The following is a 17,214-nucleotide window of genomic DNA, read 5'->3' as shown; positions in this document are numbered from 1 at the left end:
CTGTATATTGGGTGTACCAGTAGTGTAGAAAAAAATGAAATCAGCAATGTGTAAGGATGAAAGAGGGAATCTTGTTTGAAAACCACCTACAGTATCAGAGTGTAAATGAGGCACACTTGGTTTAAATAAATAATTACCATCCAGTGGGAGTGAGATTCCACAGGAGGAAAAGTACAAGTAGGATAGGCTGTGTATTTTATTGGTCAGTCTGCTGGATTAGTGTTCTGGTGCTTATTGAAGCTAGTAAAGGGCACCTGTAAGAAAGGAAGAGAATGAGTGCTCAGAGTCCATGTAGAGAGTATAGATAACACAGGGGAAGTCCTTTGGGCTCACCAGCAGACAGGCTTGTGGTCTCTGTGGTAGAGACGGTTTGATAGGTGTGAGAATGCAGGGTTTGTGAGGATTACGACTAGGAAAAGATAATTTGTGAAGGAAAGATACAGATTTTCAGATCAGTCAGTGAGGTATAATATTTTAGCATTTAATTTGTAAAGATCTAGTGTCTCATTATGGGAGGTTATTAGTTCTGATTAAAGGGAAGCTGAGAAAACTGGGTGTAAAAGGTTAAGTAGAGTTAAGTGCCCAAGAATGTCTCCGCTTAAAAGGGACAATCCAGTGATTATTGTAGTTGAGAGACATGGCTTAGTTGAGAGAAATTCTCCCATTTCAGGACTAAGATTGACTGATGATGTAAGAGGACATTGCTGTGGAAAATTGATGAGAAAACCATTTGAAAAGTGGACTGCGCGGGCTCCTCTGAAAGGGGACCACCTGAACCTGAGCCCAGAGGTGTTTCATCCACAAGATTCAACGACAGGTCACTGGAATGCTCACATTTTAAGGTGACGTGCTGACTTTGAGCCACATTCCATAATTCAAGCATCAGTAAAGTCACTCCATGGGACATTGGGCCAACATACGCTGAATGGATAAAACATTAGGGATGTCTAATATTGCGTTGCATCAACTTTTGCCTTCAGAACAGCCTCAATTCGTCGGGGCATGGACTCAATAAGGTCGAAAGGGTTCCACAGGAATGCTAGCCCATGCTGACTCCAGTGCTTTCCACAGTTGTCATGAGGTGGCTGGTGGTGGATCTCTTCTCCAAAAAGCTTGTTCCATCTCATCCCACAGATGTTCAATTGGATTGAGATCTGGGGCCAGGGCAAGCCACCAGATTAAAAGATGAATTCATTGTCATGTTTGTGAAACCATTCCTGGACAATCTTAGCCTTGTGGCACAGGGCAATATCCTGCTGAAAAAATCAATTTGCTGATGGATACACTGCTGCCATGAAGCAATGCACCTGATTGGCAACGATGTTCAGATAACCTGTGGCATATAAACTTTGTTCCACTTTTATCAAGGGGCCCAGTGTGTGTAACGAAATCACACCCCACACCATCACAACACCACCAGCCTGCAATGTTGACACACGACATGATGGATACATCGACTCATTTTGTTTTCTTCATACCCTAGTCCTCCCATCTGCATGAAAGAGCGGGAACCAGGATTCATCAGACCAGGCGATGATTTCACAATCCTCCAATGTCCAACGTTTACGTTCCTTAGCCTACTGCAACCACAGTTTTCTGTTTTTTGATGAAAGAAGTGGAACTCTTAAGGTCGTTGGCTGTACTACCCCATTCGTGTCAAGGTGCGTCAAGTTGTGCATTCTTTTATGGTTCTTTTGGCACCAATATTGTACTGGATTGTCAGTTGACTAATGGTGGACTGTCTGTTGATCTGAACAATTTGTGTCAGCTTCCTTTTACCACTTTCATCAATGAGCCATTTTTGACTGCTGGCCTGCCATTGGCTGGATGTGTTTTGGGTGGTGCACCAATCTAGATACACACAGGACACAGTTAAGCTTGAAAACCCAGCAGTTCTTGACAAACTTAAACCACTGCATCTGGCACTTCCTATCATATACCATTCAAAGGCACCTACATCCTTTTTCTGGCCCATTCTCCCTTACATACACAATCCATGTCTCAATGGCTCAAGCCTTAAAAATCCTTTTACCTGTCTCATCCCCTTCATCTACACTGATTGAAGTGGATTTGATAGGTGAAATCAATTAGGGATCATACCTGGTCGGTCTATTTCAAGGAAAAAGTAGGCATCCCTAATGTTTTGTACGCTCAGTGTATGTGGCCAGTACAGCTTGTATGCGCAGTGGCATGGAGTCTACCAATGTCTAGAACTCTACAGGAAGGGTGTTACGGCACCATTCTTCAATGATAAAATTTATCAACTATTGCCTGGCTGATGGAACTGGAAATTGCTGTCTCAGGCAGTGTTTCAGAATATCCGATAAATACATGATCATGTTCAAATCTGGTGACTGAGAAGGCCATGGAATATGGATAACAGCAGTCTCATGTTCATCAAATCCAGTGGTTACTGGGTGACCCTAAATGCTCTGTGGCTGGTGGCATTAACATCCACAATCTGAAATTTGTAGTCAATTGATCTGCAGTTGCTCACCTGTTTTGCCTCATCCTTTAAATTAATACACAGATATCATGAACTTGAGGTATGCTCTTCCACTCTCTGTTGCACTTTGCAGATGTCATTCTCTTGGAATTTTTGGAGAAACATCAGGTAGCTGAATTGTCTTGTTTACTAAAGCTCCTGCTAAACCCCAACAATCACCCTTCTTTCAAAGTAACCCAAATAGTGTCTTGCATAGTGCATTTGTGCCACGATATGGTATAATTTTAAGCAAACAAGTCTGGCCAACATTTTTATAAGGATCCTTAACATTCTTGGATGTTATCTTACTAAAGCATGATTCCACATCTATGTGAAAGCCTGATTTACTTGGCTGTTTTCATTTTTTCTACTGCCTGTATGTGGCATGTTTTTTTTGCCTTATACTATAGCTACCATCTATGGTTTATGACAATGCTTCTAATTCAAAATCTCACAGAAAAGGTGCTGTAACAACATTTTATGTATCTGTTTTTGAAATTTTAGTACCATCACATTAAGACTTCAATGGCAGGCGGAGCGACATGCCGGTTGGAGTATTCTCGGTCGCAGTTAATGGCAATGTCAGCTCAAAGATTTGGTTCAAACCACCAAATGGAGACTGGTGTGCCGACAAGCGAACCCTGCTGATGCGGGATTAACGCTAGGAAAGAGAGTACCATCACATTAAGACCCTTTATATTTTATAAAATATTTATTTTAACTTTCACACCTAATTGTCATTTTAAGGTGACTTAAAATCTCTAAGATTACAATGTTAATCCCAAATATACAAATACTTTGCACACATTTCATATACTGATGGAAAAAAGAAATACAACAGCTCCTCCTCCACACTCTGGTTCCGTCTGCGTGGAACAAGCTGAAGAGTGACTCATCCGTGAAGAGGACCTGATGCCACTGCCGACAAGTCCATCGCGGCCTCTGTCTGGCCCAAGCCAGCCAGGTGTGACGTCTAGGAGGTGTGAGCAGAGGGTCTCTGACAGGTCGCCCTTGGTTTGAGGCCAACAGTATGGAGCTTCACTGTCCTGTCACTGATGGAGACATTGTGTCTGTCGGCAGTTTCATCAGCAGCACAGGTGGCAGATCTAAAAAGATCTGTTAGATGGACCAGTCTGATGTGTCGGCCCTGCTCTAGTGTGGTCACTCGAGGATGACCAAATCTTGGACGGTCATCTGTCCTGCCGGTCTGCTGAAACCTTCTCTGCAGTCAGGACACAGTGGAGTGGCTTACTCCATAGTGTCTGGCAACGCTGGCACATTACATGCCTGCCTGCAGCATGCCAATGGCTCTCTCCCTTGCTTCTGGTGACATTCGAGGCATTATGGAATGCACAGAAAACTGACTAAGTGTGCCCTTTTTCTTGCAGTGGCCTAAGCTTTGAATAAAGGCCTTTTCATAGGTGACCTGATCAGGCATTGTTCCACCTGGACCTAGTTGGGTAAAAGTTCACCTTTTTGTGTGATTGGCAAGTTGCAATGCCTCACTGCACAAGCTGTATAGCTGGTCAGTGTGCTTAAAACAAACTGACAACTTTTTGTGAAAGTATATAATTTATACCTATAGTATTCTCATTCCAGAAAATATTGCATTTCTTTTTTCCATCAGTATATATCTAGAGAGTAACAAAATAATTTACTGTGGGATGTACAGATTGAGAGTTTTGTTCATATTATTTAGATCAGGCATTTCCAGCTTTGGTCTTGTAAAGCCCTAATACAGCAGGTTTCATAGGTCACCATTAAATCACAGATATGAAAGAATTCTATTGTTATCAATTAAATAGGTGGTTTGTTAATATAGAAATTTGGCTTCATTACTCTGCTCTCCTCCCCACTAATAGCCGATGTGTGGTGAGCATTCTGGTGCACTATGGCTGCCGGCGCATCATCCAGGTGGATGCTGCACATTGGTGGTGGTGGAAGGGAGTCCCCATTACCTGTAAAGTGCTTTGAGTGGTGTGTCCAGAAAAGCACTATATAAGTGTAAGCAATTATTATTATTATAATAAAAACCTCAAAGTACAGTAACTGGACCTTTTTCATTAGACATATATATTAAAATGTAGTCTAAGTAATAAAGTATTTTACCATCAAGATGTTAGTTTCACACATTAGGAGACAAAGGTTTTCTAACAAAATGAAAATGCAGTTTAACATTTTTAACGTTTAACATTTTTAAGCTTAAAAAAAGACATTTGCATAATATATCTACTGTATATTGTAGTGTAAAACTGTGAGAAATAAATGTAAAGAAGACTCATAAATAAAGACCATTTATTGAATTACTTTTAATATTTTCATCAAGAAAATACTTTCAATTCATCTTAACATTTTGACAATGATGAATTCTCAAGAAAGGCAGGCACAGTTATGCATTTTTATTTTCCAAAAATGGTAGAAGAAAATAAGTTGTATAGTTTATAATAACATGAGTCTATATTTGGATGTACAATGAAGACTTTTAAGAAACATTAAGATATTTCATTGCTCCAGTTCATTATCGTTCTGCAGAGTTTTCATAGCTAATCCCCAGAGAGTAACACTAGAGAAAAAAGGTCCTTCATTATTTCTGTATGAAGTGGAATTTGTACGATTCCCTAAAGGAAGACTACAGTGATTTTCAAGATTTGTTAGGGATGGACGGGTCATGGATGCACTGGGTGTCTCCTCACTATTCGAACTGTTTTCCTCAGTGTAAGTAAATGAATCATGTGGTACCGGAGGCTTTGGCAGTTTAATGGAGTCTGGACACAATTTCTCTTGCTGAGCCAGTAGGTGGTGAGGCACCATGGAGCGGAGCTCTGAGAAAGAAGCTGAGGAGCTGGGAGTAAATTCAACATTAGAGGGTGGATCACTTGGGGAAGGTGGGAGCTTGTCTTGTGCGGGCATTAGGGTAGAAAATGAATCCGAATCCTGCGATTTCTGGCACACAGGGTCAAGGAATGGGCTTTCCATTGACCCAGATATCTCCTCGGCCACCTGGCTGTCTTGGCCGGTCTTGTAGTGCATGGTCCTGTGTCTCCTCAGCACAGCCGAGCGAGTGAAGCACTTGCCGCAGGTGTCGCAGGTGTAGGGCCTCTCACCTGTGTGCGTTCTGACATGTCTCCGTAAGTCTCCGGAGCCCGCAAAACTCTTCCCTGCAAAACCAGATCTGCACATTGTAATTTGTATCCTGTATTATACATTTAGTGCAGTTCTACAAAAATGGGGGAAGAGAAATACCAGTGACGGGCAATTTCTGCAGGTGAAAGTGAGAAGCCTAAGTAAATTACACAAAAAACTTTTTTCAAGACTAAACAATAGAATGAAACACCTTGTAACTGCAAACGTGAATGGTGAATTTTAATCCACTAAATGAAATCAGTGCAACACTCAACCTACCACATGTTTGGCAGGTGTAGGGTCTTTCTCCAGTGTGCCTGATCCTGTGTTTCAGAAGCTTCCTATGCATGTTAAATGACTTGCCACACTGGTCACAGGTGAAAACCTTGTCCGTGGTATGCGTCTTCTTGTGTTCCTTCAGGTTACTGAAATTACTAAATCCTGTGTACAGACAGCAAGCAGAAAGCATTTCTTTAAACCCAACACAGGTGCTATCCAGCAATTACTCGGTATCACTTTAGTTCTCTTTGCTTTGTGCTTGTGTATTAAATAAGTGATGGAGAACATACCCACTAACATGGCAAACAGAAATGGCTTTGTTAATTCATTCAAACAAGTATGTTGTACTAAAGATGAAATTATGTATCAGAGTGAAACACATAGCATAGAAATTCGTTCTGTACTTATCCAAAGCAGACAACGTCTTTATCCATGACTTAACTCTATTAATATAATTAGTAGTGCAAGTAGAATATTTGTCTCAAATTAATGCAAACTTTGCTTCTACTTTGGTGTTTCCCAACCCTGGTCTTGGATGAACATGATTTCTCTACGATGATAGAGGACCGATGCTCAGGAGTGGTCTCTTTGTAGCATAAAGATCCTAATTTAAGGGTACTGTTTCATACAACTTTTGAATATAGAAATATGTTGACTGAACGGCTCTTAGTTGATCATTTGATGATTTGGTGAGAATGACGCTATCAAACTCCTACATGTGAGGCAAACCACATAAAGGATGGCAGTTCTGAAACTGAAGTTTGTACAGGGTTGATACTAATTACAGATTCTATTTGGCCATTTAAGAGATGAAATTAAATTTATAAATATGTCCTCAGAAGTAAACTGAAATTAATTAGCTGATGATTAAGACCTTGGCTGGAGCAAAAACCAGAAGACACAGCGTTACTTATTTATCTATCCATAATTTGCACTTATCTAACCAAAATGCCATTATGTATAATTATGTTCCTGGTATTGTCTGTAGTAATAAATGTCAAGAGATTTCCAAGAAATTACATTAGGAAAGGCACTGTAATTCCTTCATCTGATATTTTCGTAGAACTGCACAATCTATTGGTTTGCTTGCATTGCATCTGATTTACAACTTTCTAAAAATATAGATATCCATACAGTATATACCGGATTCTTTTGAGCCTACACAAAAGGGGAAATAGTACAAGCTCACACATGGGGTTTTTCAGTCCAGATCAATGCCAAATTACAGAAACAGTTTTTGACGCATACTATGACTGCGATTTGTATCCATTCTTGTACTAAACTATAGTGCTGCCTTTGGCATTGCTGATCATACAGATTAGATCAGAGATGCATGAAGATATTACTGTGAACTGCTTTGATGAGGTTTAAATATTGAACTGACAGAAAAGAGTTTGTTCAAATTGGTCATAGTTCTTACTCTACAAAGTAGTCACAAGGCTCTGTTCTTGGTCCAGTTATTTTTAACATCTACGTTGCCATTAGTTCAGAATCTGCACAGGAATTAGATTTTGTGTTTGTGCTGATGATGCCCAAATACTGTAGGTGTTTGCATGAATCCGACATTAATCAAGCACCGTCTGCACACTCTGCACACTGTCACAGTCTTATTGTTACAAAATGAAATGTTACAAAAACTCTGCAAATCTGTTTACCTTTGATGACTAATGATGGTGCTGGAATCAGTCCATGTTCCAAAGCCCTGGTCTGCAAATTTCACCCTAACCTTGGCGACTCTCAGCCACTTGTGCACCAGTGCTTGGGGGAACTCAGTTTCATTCCGCTAGTGACATGACCCTGCCTCAATCCTGCGATTCCTGCATTATAGGGGCCTTTACTTGCTGAACCACCCTGGAGGCCTGCCTAAATATAACTAAAGTACAACTGAAATGCATTAGCACATCTCAACTATTTTAGATCCCTTGCCCTGCCTCCATATAGGTTTTAGAGTAAAATTCAAATAAATGCTGCTCACCTTTTAAGAGATGGAACTGTTTGGCTTCAGTACTTCAGTAAATTGTTAACTCTCTATATAGCTACATATTGTTCACTTACTCTGATCTTCTTTCAGTTCACAAAACAAAGCTGCAAATACTGGGAGACTGGGTTTCTGTGCTGTTGCTTCAAAACTCTAGAATAATCTCCCTACCCATTTCATATCTTGGCAAACATTTTCAAATCCCGTCTTAAAACTCACTTCTATACTCTTATGATTAATTTATTTTAGAATTAAACATTTACATTCAGTGTTTATTTTATTTAACAGCGCTTTGAGATGTACATGAAAGGTACTATACAAAATAAAGATGATTTGATTTGTCTTTCAGCAGTGAGAGAAGAAACTGCCAATGCAGTTGCTCTGTCTTTTCTTGCGAAATACTGAGACGATACAGAAACAATTCACTTACCTCGACCACACATATCACAAAGATGCGGTTTTTCTCCTGTATGAATCACAATGTGCCGCTGAACATCACCGGAGGCAGCAAAACTGTAAAGAAAAACAGAAACAATCTCATCCATGATAGTTAAACTGTAAATCTGGGGAAAGTTACATTTTTCATGCCCGATCCTGAACAGAGAACCAAAAAAACTAACACTAATTAATAACTGAAGGCAAGTAATACATCTTATAGTACACAAAACCTATACATTTCAGAATATGCAACTTAAAGGTCTTCAAGTGTTTTTAAACAATATTCAAGGCGTTAACCATTAAATGATACAAACATAACAATAAATACATTTTATGCATATTGCACATCTAAGACCTCATTTAGAGTACTGTGCACAATTCTGACAAAAGACAAACCTGCTATTAAATCAATTCAAAGAAAAAGATTGAAGTACATTCCAGGACTCAGAGGACTGTCCTACACTTCCAAGTATATAGAACTGAAGTTCTTTTAAGTTTTGAATGGAACTTTTTTCTGTTCCTCTTCATTTAAATAATGCCCTTCCTAAAGAAAATATTTAATTAATTCTCCCAATTCTTTTTTTTCCCCCAATAAAGTGCTGTTTTACAATTGCTAAGTGTATCAAAAGTGTATGTGGAATAGACTAAATACAGTAACTATAACATCTTTATCATTAAATGTAATTAATTGGCTTCACTAAAAAAAGGCACTTTTAAAGAAAAAAAAAAGATTTTGTATTAAAGATAGTACTTCATCAAATGCTTATGATGCTTACTATGCCTTATGTGCAATGGTCAGTGTCAAGCAATCAGTATTAAGCATCAACATCTTCCCATGAGTAAGCTACTTTCAGTATTGTATAATGAAAGAAACAACAGATTTTACCTTTTTCCACAGATTTCACAGATATAGGGCTTTTCACCCGAGTGTCGCCGTAAGTGAGTCTGTAGATTACCTGCCTGGTTCATTCAGATAAAGAAGTGGAACAGTGATCAAACCGAACTTCATTCAGATTTGCTTTATTTAAAAATTCTAAGAAATATCACCCCACACATTTCCCAGATGGTTTAAAAAGACAGTAGCTAAACAGTAAGCAAAAGGAATATTTATGTTCCCTCCTTTTTCCAATTTTGGTCAGCTTTTTCTTCAATTGCTATCCCCTTTCTCCTTCTACTGCTCTCTGTTTTTGTAAGAGAACATATTAGACACTGGGCAACTGAGAAATAAATATGGCCCTTCCAAGGAAATAATGTCTATATAGTGCTCTACAATAAAGGACGTACCACACTGAAAGTAGCTTACCTGTGAAAAGTTTTTCCCACAGATGTTGCACTGAAAAGGTTTCTCACCTGTTAATAGAAACAATACATCACCTAATTTTAACATTTCACCCATGAACCCTTACAGCACAGTTTAACTGATCACAATATTAAACACTGCTGTGGTGGAAAGCACTGAAACGCTGCACAATGTGAAGAACACAGGGGGTTTGGCGCACTGGCAAGCCTGATGGGATATCTTACTGGGAATGGCTCTACTCATAAGCACACATTCTTGCCTTACTATTCAAAGCATGCATGGTTGGTTGCAGATAAACTTCATAAAAATTGTGCAATTTATCACTCATAGAACACAAGTGTTTTATTAGCCCCACAACCCAGCTTTAACCCTGTAGTTTAGGCAAGATAATTCAATGATTAAAAACAGCAGGTTATCACAGACATCTCTCACTGATTTGGCTATACTGAAGTTAAAGACTTCCACAGTTACAAAATATTCCAGCACAAGCTGTAGTTTAAGGACTGGTTAATCCATCCATTAATTAGCAAACAGATTTCCCTGGTGATGGTTACAGCAATCTGAAGCCTATACCAGAAACCTTAATTAAGAATTAATCTTAATCTTGTAATGTCAGTGTGGAGTCACACATAAAATCATCTGAAACTAGGCCTTTTGATTTGTGTGCCATGCCAACTACACTATACTGTACTTTAAAGAAGGATTGTTTAAAGAAGATCAGTGTTATCAAGTAGGTTTAAGTCTACATTAAAGATAAAAAACACTGATCCCATCGTAGTCTTCAAAGCTTTACAAAACCCCGCATAAAACACCCTAAAGCGTCATGTTTAATTTCTTACATTCAAAGAAAGCAAGATTAAAAAGTTGACAATATTCCACAATACAGACTTTGACAAAGCCTTGGGCGAGAAAATGTTTTGATTTTAGAGTCAAACGAAAACTCCCTCCCCTCTCTCAAAATGCTTATACTGAGCTTTTGAAACAGCAGACGTTTTACTATGATACACTAGTGAGTGTAACATAATATATTCTTCATAAATGTCATGCATGGATGGGTGCTTTGAAAATCCTCAAGTCCAATACGAAAAGCATGCATTTATTTTTCCATAGGTCTATGAGATTATGATGTATATAAACTTCAAAGAGCATGATTCATTTAAACAGAAAAGACCTAATATTTTTTGTGAAAATGCAGCATTCTATGACTTTGTGACATGAGGTAAAAGAATATCAAATTATGCTTAGCTTTCATATGAACTAAAATAAACAACCAAACAAAAAAACTGTTCTAGCTGCTACCATCAATATTTTGATCTCTAAGTTAACTGTCAAACAGGAACAAAATATTTTCTGTAGATAAATAAGCTTCAGAATAACTTGAATGTATCAATAGCAGGGAAAAGAGCTTCTGCAGCTTATGAAGTTCATATGATAACGATCAACATGAAAGCACACAAACACTTGATTTATAGTGTAGTGAAAAGCACTTTTACAAATAAAAATGTAGTCATTATCATTAAATGTACATGCACCTGTACAGCTACTACTAACTACTATAATCATAACATTATAAGATGGTACCATTCATTTTTAAGAAATCGCACACAGTATGTCAGGGTCAACAAAACTCTTTCAGAGTCACGATCTATTAGCACAGGTGCCCCTCAGGGCTGTGTGAGCTCTCCAGTTCTGTTCACACTTTATACAAATGATTGTACAAGCAGTAGTCAAAGCAACTTCATTTTCAAATTCTCAGATGATACAGCTGTTCTTGGCTTAATGCATAGAGGTAGCAGCTCATCTGTATACATGTCAGAAATCCAAAGATTTGTGCAATGGTGTGACAACAATGGCCTAATTTTGAATGCAAAAAAAAAACCAAAAGAAATAGTTTTCAATCCCAGAAAAGTTGGTGATCACTCACAGGTGGTAATCCACAATGAACTTATCACTTAGGTTTATTCATATAAGTACTTAGGTGTACACATAGACCGTAACCTGTGCTGGTCTACTCATGTTGAGAGTGTTTGCTTCGCAGCGCTTATATTTCCTGCGAAGACTAAGAGTGTTTGGGGTTCAACGGGAAGTAATGCTACTCTTTTACCGTGCTGTAATCGAGAACATTATCAGATATGGTATTTCAGTGTGGTTTGGTAATCTACCAGTTCATTTTAAATCGCAAATTACCCGCCTCATCCAGACAGCTTTGAAGGTCATGGGAGTGAAACAGCACCATTCCCAGCAGACAATCTTTGAAAAATCCATAATCAAACAGGCAGGAAAAATTCTATCAGATCCTTCCCACATCCTCAACTCTGAATATCAACTTATTCCTTCTGGCAAACGTTTTAGGGTTCCCAAATGTAAGTCAAGCAAATACAAACATTCCTTTGCTCCACTATCCATTAAAGCTCTCAACGTAAATGTCAAGGATAAACAAAATTTTGACTTTTACAACCCACGTGAGTGCAATATGTTTTGTGATGTGTTATACTGTACATGTGCAATAGAATGATGTGCAATGTTTTTCTTACTTATTTTTTGTAATAGTATAATGTGTTATGTTTTGCTTCTCTTTTTTTGCATTCTATTTAAATGTACAGTAGTGCTGGGTGTCCATAAAAAATTTCCCTCAGGGGACAATAAAATCTTATTATAAATATTAAGATGTGATTTGCTTGGACTTTTAGTAATCTAGTTTTTGACCATTGAACAGGTCAACATACAGTAGTTCCAACTTCTTTATATGTTATAGAAATTATGTAAAAAATGCACATAATATATATGTTCCTCTGAATCACAGATCATGTCTTTTGAATATTTTATGTTTTAAATAAGTCTGTATTAAACGTTTCGTGGTACTTTTTTTCCCAGTAATGGAAAAAAAAAAAACAGTAATGCAAGTTCATCAAGATGAATCATTTCTCATCCCCCCCAGAAGCCTGGCATGCTAGAGTTTCCCTGCTGACATTCCAGAAATCTTTTCATCTTCTGAAATGCACACATCACTGAATAAATAAACACAAAGAACAAACACCAACCTCTATCCTTTGCACTGCAGCCTTTCTGCAATCACACAAAATACACAGTACACCTTTCTATTCCTGACAAGATAAAGGGTCCCTTTTAATTTACTCTTCTACTTTGAATGTACCAGATGACATTTTCCTCAGGTCTCACCCAGTCCAAATCCTAACACATTACAATGACACTAGCACCTTGCATTTAAAGGGGACATGACCAGATTTGGGGTGGTATGGTGGGGCAGTGGTCAACATTGCTGTCTTGCAGCACTGGAGCCCTGGGTTCAATTCCTGGGGTGCTGTCTAGGTGGAGATAGTGGTTTGCATTACGTTTGTATGGGGTTCCTCCCACAGTCCAAAGACATACTGGTTGGCTAACTGGCTTCTGGGAAAACTGGACCTGAGCTGGTGTGAGTGTGTGCATGTTCGTGTCTGTGTGTGCGTTGCTTTGGACTGGTGACCTGTCCGGGATGTATCCTGCCCTGTGCCTCTTGCTTAAAGGGACAGGCTCTGACTGCCACGCAGCCCTGTACTGGATAAAGCAATTAGAAAATGGATGGATGGATAACCAGATTTGTTCCCGATAAAGTCCTGCTGTTTCCAGTGCCCATCTTCCCATTTAATCTCAATGGAAATTCACTTCCTTCTTGTCCCTTATAATTGAGCTTTTCTGTGCAGCTCACAAACAATAATCGCAATGAAACCCAGCAGTTCTGGCTACAAAGTTGCTACCTGGCTGCTTACTATTTTCCATATAAAGCAGACTCAGGGGCTATCAAGTTAGCTGACCCATTCAAACAACTGTATTGTTCAACTGTAAAGAAAAGAAAATTTGGTAAACTTCTAAATAAAATCAATTCTGCCTTTCACTTCTTGCTTGCTGGGACAGCCTCCGGCTTCCCTGCAACCCTGTATTGGATAAAGTGGGTAGAAAATGGATGGATGATAAATAAGATCATAGGATCACTTCACCCTGGACAATATCTGAACAAATCAGGCGGTAAAGATATCATCAACATCAACAAGAGGGAATACAGTGTGTTCCTGGGATGTCAAACAGCCAGCACACCTCCCCTGCGAGCACCCAGTGGAATTATACTCCAAGTGCAAAGTGTTCCCCATTGTCCTATTTGTATTTGTATAACAACAGTTCACTTCTGCATGGAGCACGGTTCTCATGACACAGTTGTCAGAAAAGGCCAACTTTAAAAGCACCTTGCCTGTCGGCGTGTATTGGTTCTTAACGTTTCTGTAAAAAACAACAACAACAACAACAACTGAGCACCATTTGACGGCCAATTACCTGTGTGTGACCTCTTATGGAGCTCCAGATTGCTGGGATGTTTGAATGTCTTTCCGCACATCTCACAACAATATTGTTTCTGGTAGTTTTGGAGGTGGGCAGCATCTGCCGTGCCAGCTGCCGGGTGGTGCTCAGGCTCATCCAGCTGTGCGAGCGAGGCGCTTGGAAGCTGCAAACATGGCGCGGGGGCAGCTTCGCTTTCCTTTTCTGCGCTGCGGCTGTCAGCGGAATGGTCGTTAGCCCCCTTGCCGGGCTCAGACTGATTTGTCTCTTTCGGGGCGCTGTCAGCTATCCCGTCCGGCTGTAAAACAGACTCCTCCAAAGCCTTGTGGGATCTCAGGTAGTCGTATTTCTTTAGGTACACCGCCTTTTTTGGTCGAACCTGCCTATTAATTGGAGAGCCCTCACCTGCAGAGCTCTGACTTGTATTGTGTTCCACCGCTGGAGACATGACAAAACTAGACCCCAAGGATCCCGCTGACTCAGACACACAATGTGCCGTGTTGACAGCTGACACAGGCATATCCACCGGAGGGCTTGTGTCTGTAACACTGGAAGAAAAGTGCTCCCCTACCACAGTACTATGAGGTGGATTTACAGCCCCATTCAGAGCTGCATTTTGTTTAAAATACTGTTTGCTGTAAAAGTTTCGCAGCTTATAACCATGACTCAGCTGCTTATCTGGGATCACTGAAGCACCGCTCAGTGGTTCAAAGGCCTGGGTTTGCAAATGTGTCTGTGGTCTTCTGGAAAGATCAATGTCTGTAGTGGCACACGCAGGTTTCTGAGCCTCAGAGGTGCCGTGCAACTCCATCTCAGGAGACAAACTGGCCCCAAGTATGCATTCAGTATCTGTTGCCAAAACACCTGGTAGCGAGAATGAGGAACTACCAGGGAGGCTTCCCGATGCTTCTATGGCTGGAGTGTATGGTTTCAGGAAATTATTGCACATATTGAGCACATTTGGTATTTGGAGACACTGAGCCATTTCTAACATTCCCTGCACATTGTCCTGGTTCAGATCAAGATGGGACGTATACATGAAGTCCAGAATTTGCCCAATTCCTCCTACATCTTTAATGTCAAGATGAAAAACATCAGTTTTCTGACCGGGTGAATTTTGAAATAAGGACCTGGAGAAAAAAACAACATCAACAACAACAAAAAATGAATTCATAAAGTTGGAATATTACTTAGCTTTTTTTAAAACCCAGGATTTAGAGTTTTTTAAACATTTCATTCCAATTTAACAATGAAATTACCAACGCATGCATAATACAAAGTGCTCAGCCATATATGTTCAGCAGTTCTGAATGTTTTAGCGCTAGTAAACTTACCTAAAATATGAACTGAAGGCAGCCAAGACATTTTTGTGGGCCTTAAAACAGACTCCCTTGACAACCAGCATGCAGTCACACAGAAAGCCCTGGATACGCTGCTCTTGGAGCTGCTGAAGGAGGTAAGAGCTGTGACTGGACAGAGACTCCATGCTCAACCTTCATTCCATAGCTCACACGTAGAACCAGGACCATTCTCATCAGGTTTCACATACATGACTAGGCTGTTGAGCAAAAAAACAAACTATGAGTGCACATACCCTGACAGTTACAATTATAAGGACAACTGTAGTAGAATGAATACCAGTTCCTCTCATTTATATACAGATTTTCATCCCATACGAAACTAAAACACTTAACGGATAAAAGGGGAACTACTTCATCCACCTCACCTGGGTGACGAGACAGCCATTTAAATCTTAAGGAAACTATAAAAAAAGAAGTTCTTTTAAGACAGGAGCTTCTGAATGAGTTAGAGGGAGCGTGTAGCCCGAGCTACAGTGGCCAAGTACGATATGAATCGAACGACTGTGTAGTATGCACCAGGGTGCAATGTGAGGGACATTGAAAGAAAAGGCACCGTTTCATCTTAATGGAGAGCACAAAATGTGAAATATCAGAACTCAAATACAGCTTCAAGATTTCAGCTGCAGCGAAATGGTTTTGCGTCTGTGATTCTTCATCTGAAAGTGAAAGTGTCACAGCAGTTTTGGTTAATTTCACCGCATGTGTTCGGGCGCTAAACAACACAACACACAGCCACACCTGACCCAAGTGTCTGCTTTCTTTCTGCCTGAAGAAAACCACGCAAGCTACGGCGCATTTATCTCATTTCAGTATCCCTAGATATAAAAACTGAAGAGACCTGCCAAGACAAAAATAGGCCCAGGATAGAACAACCGGCAAGTAAATTAGTGCTCAAATATACAAAACAGACAGTAAACCACGTATATATCAGGTTCTGTAGCACACTTACAAAAACTCAGAATAGGCTGCATATTAGACAAAGCACAGTTTAATTCAGTGATATGTTTTAAAAAATACCTTCTTTCCCGTTTTGTTTGGATGATCAGTCACCACGTCCTCTTGAACCTTTTACCTCACTTCCGCAACAAACTGTGATCGAAATCGCCACCTAGCGGTTAGAGATAAAATAATGATGTGGGGATAAAAGGGTGTGTTGTTAATAATAATAATAATAATTGCTTACACTTATATAGCGCTTTTCTGGACACTCCACTCAAAGCGCTTTACAAGTAATGAGGACTCCCCTCCACCACCACCAATGTGCAGCATCCACCTGGATGATGCGACAGCAGCCATAGTGCACCAGAACGCTCACCACACCACACACAGCTATTAGTGGGGAGGAGAGCAGAGTAATGAAGCCAATTCATAGATGGGGATTATTAGGAGGCCATGATTGGTAAGGGCCAATGGGAAATTTGGCCAGGACGCCAGGGTTACACCCCTACTCTTTTCGAGAAACACCCTGGGATTTTTAATGACCACAGTCAGGACCTCGGTTTTACGTCTCATCCGAAGGACAGCGCCTGTTTACAGTATAGTGTCCCCGTCACTATACTGGGGCATTAGGACCCACATAGACCGCAGGGTGAGCGCCCCCTGCTGGCCCCACTAACACCTCTTCCAGCAGCAACCTTAGTTTTTCCCAGGAGGTCTCTCATCCAGGTACTGACCAGGCTCACACCTGCTTAGCTTTAGTGAGTTCTAGTTGTGAATTGCAGGGTGATATGGCTGCTGGCTACTATGATTTTTGTTTTTTATTTTGGTTAGATATTATTGATTTAAGGGAGTGGTCCAAAGTAAATTATGCACTTTCAGAATAGTAAAGGCACTCCCTTTAGTGGCCTTAAAACCTATCACGAATACGGATTTTTCACTGTTCTGTGCCCGAGCTAAGTCTGTTGTTGGGGTGCCCTTCTGA

General features: G+C 40.0%; 1 protein-coding gene across 2 annotated transcripts; it reads right to left on the bottom strand.

The window, feature by feature from the left end:
* Positions 1-4,779: 4,779 nt before the first annotated feature.
* On the bottom strand, positions 4,780-16,386 carry zbtb49 (zinc finger and BTB domain containing 49). 2 transcript variants are annotated; one of them, XM_088924326.1, is made up of 8 exons: positions 16,311-16,386; positions 15,267-15,490; positions 13,930-15,062; positions 9,607-9,653; positions 9,190-9,263; positions 8,296-8,378; positions 5,888-6,049; positions 4,780-5,643 (listed from the first exon to the last, which is right to left on the bottom strand). In XM_088924326.1, the coding sequence occupies exons 2-8, from the start codon at positions 15,416-15,418 to the stop codon at positions 4,988-4,990; spliced, it is 2,307 nt and encodes a 768-aa protein (XP_088780452.1). In that variant the 5' UTR covers positions 15,419-15,490; positions 16,311-16,386; the 3' UTR covers positions 4,780-4,987. The 2 variants fall into 2 exon arrangements, with proteins under 2 accessions (XP_088780452.1, XP_088780444.1); XM_088924318.1 differs by lacking the exon at positions 16,311-16,386 and having other exon boundaries at positions 15,267-16,044.
* Between the last annotated feature and the right edge of the window lie 828 nt (positions 16,387-17,214).

Source organism: Atractosteus spatula, chromosome 1 (assembly GCF_055471065.1).
Source record: "Atractosteus spatula isolate fAtrSpa1 chromosome 1, fAtrSpa1.hap1, whole genome shotgun sequence".
In the NCBI taxonomy this organism is placed as follows: domain Eukaryota; kingdom Metazoa; phylum Chordata; class Actinopteri; order Semionotiformes; family Lepisosteidae; genus Atractosteus; species Atractosteus spatula.
The sequence above is the reverse complement of the archived record's forward strand: the minus strand, read 5'-3'. Positions and strand labels throughout refer to the sequence as shown.

Bases quoted from the DNA above. Each gene is read 5' to 3' on its own strand.
- zbtb49 (XM_088924326.1), bottom strand. From the start codon at position 15,418: ATGGAGTCTCTGTCCAGTCACAGCTCTTACCTCCTTCAGCAGCTCCAA. The intron at 9,654-13,929 runs GTAATTGGCCGT...TTCTATTAACAG, and splicing joins CCATAAGAGGTCACACACAG to GTGAGAAACCTTTTCAGTGC. The intron at 5,644-5,887 runs GTAGGTTGAGTG...CTGGTTTTGCAG, and splicing joins CTACACCTGCCAAACATGTG to GGAAGAGTTTTGCGGGCTCC.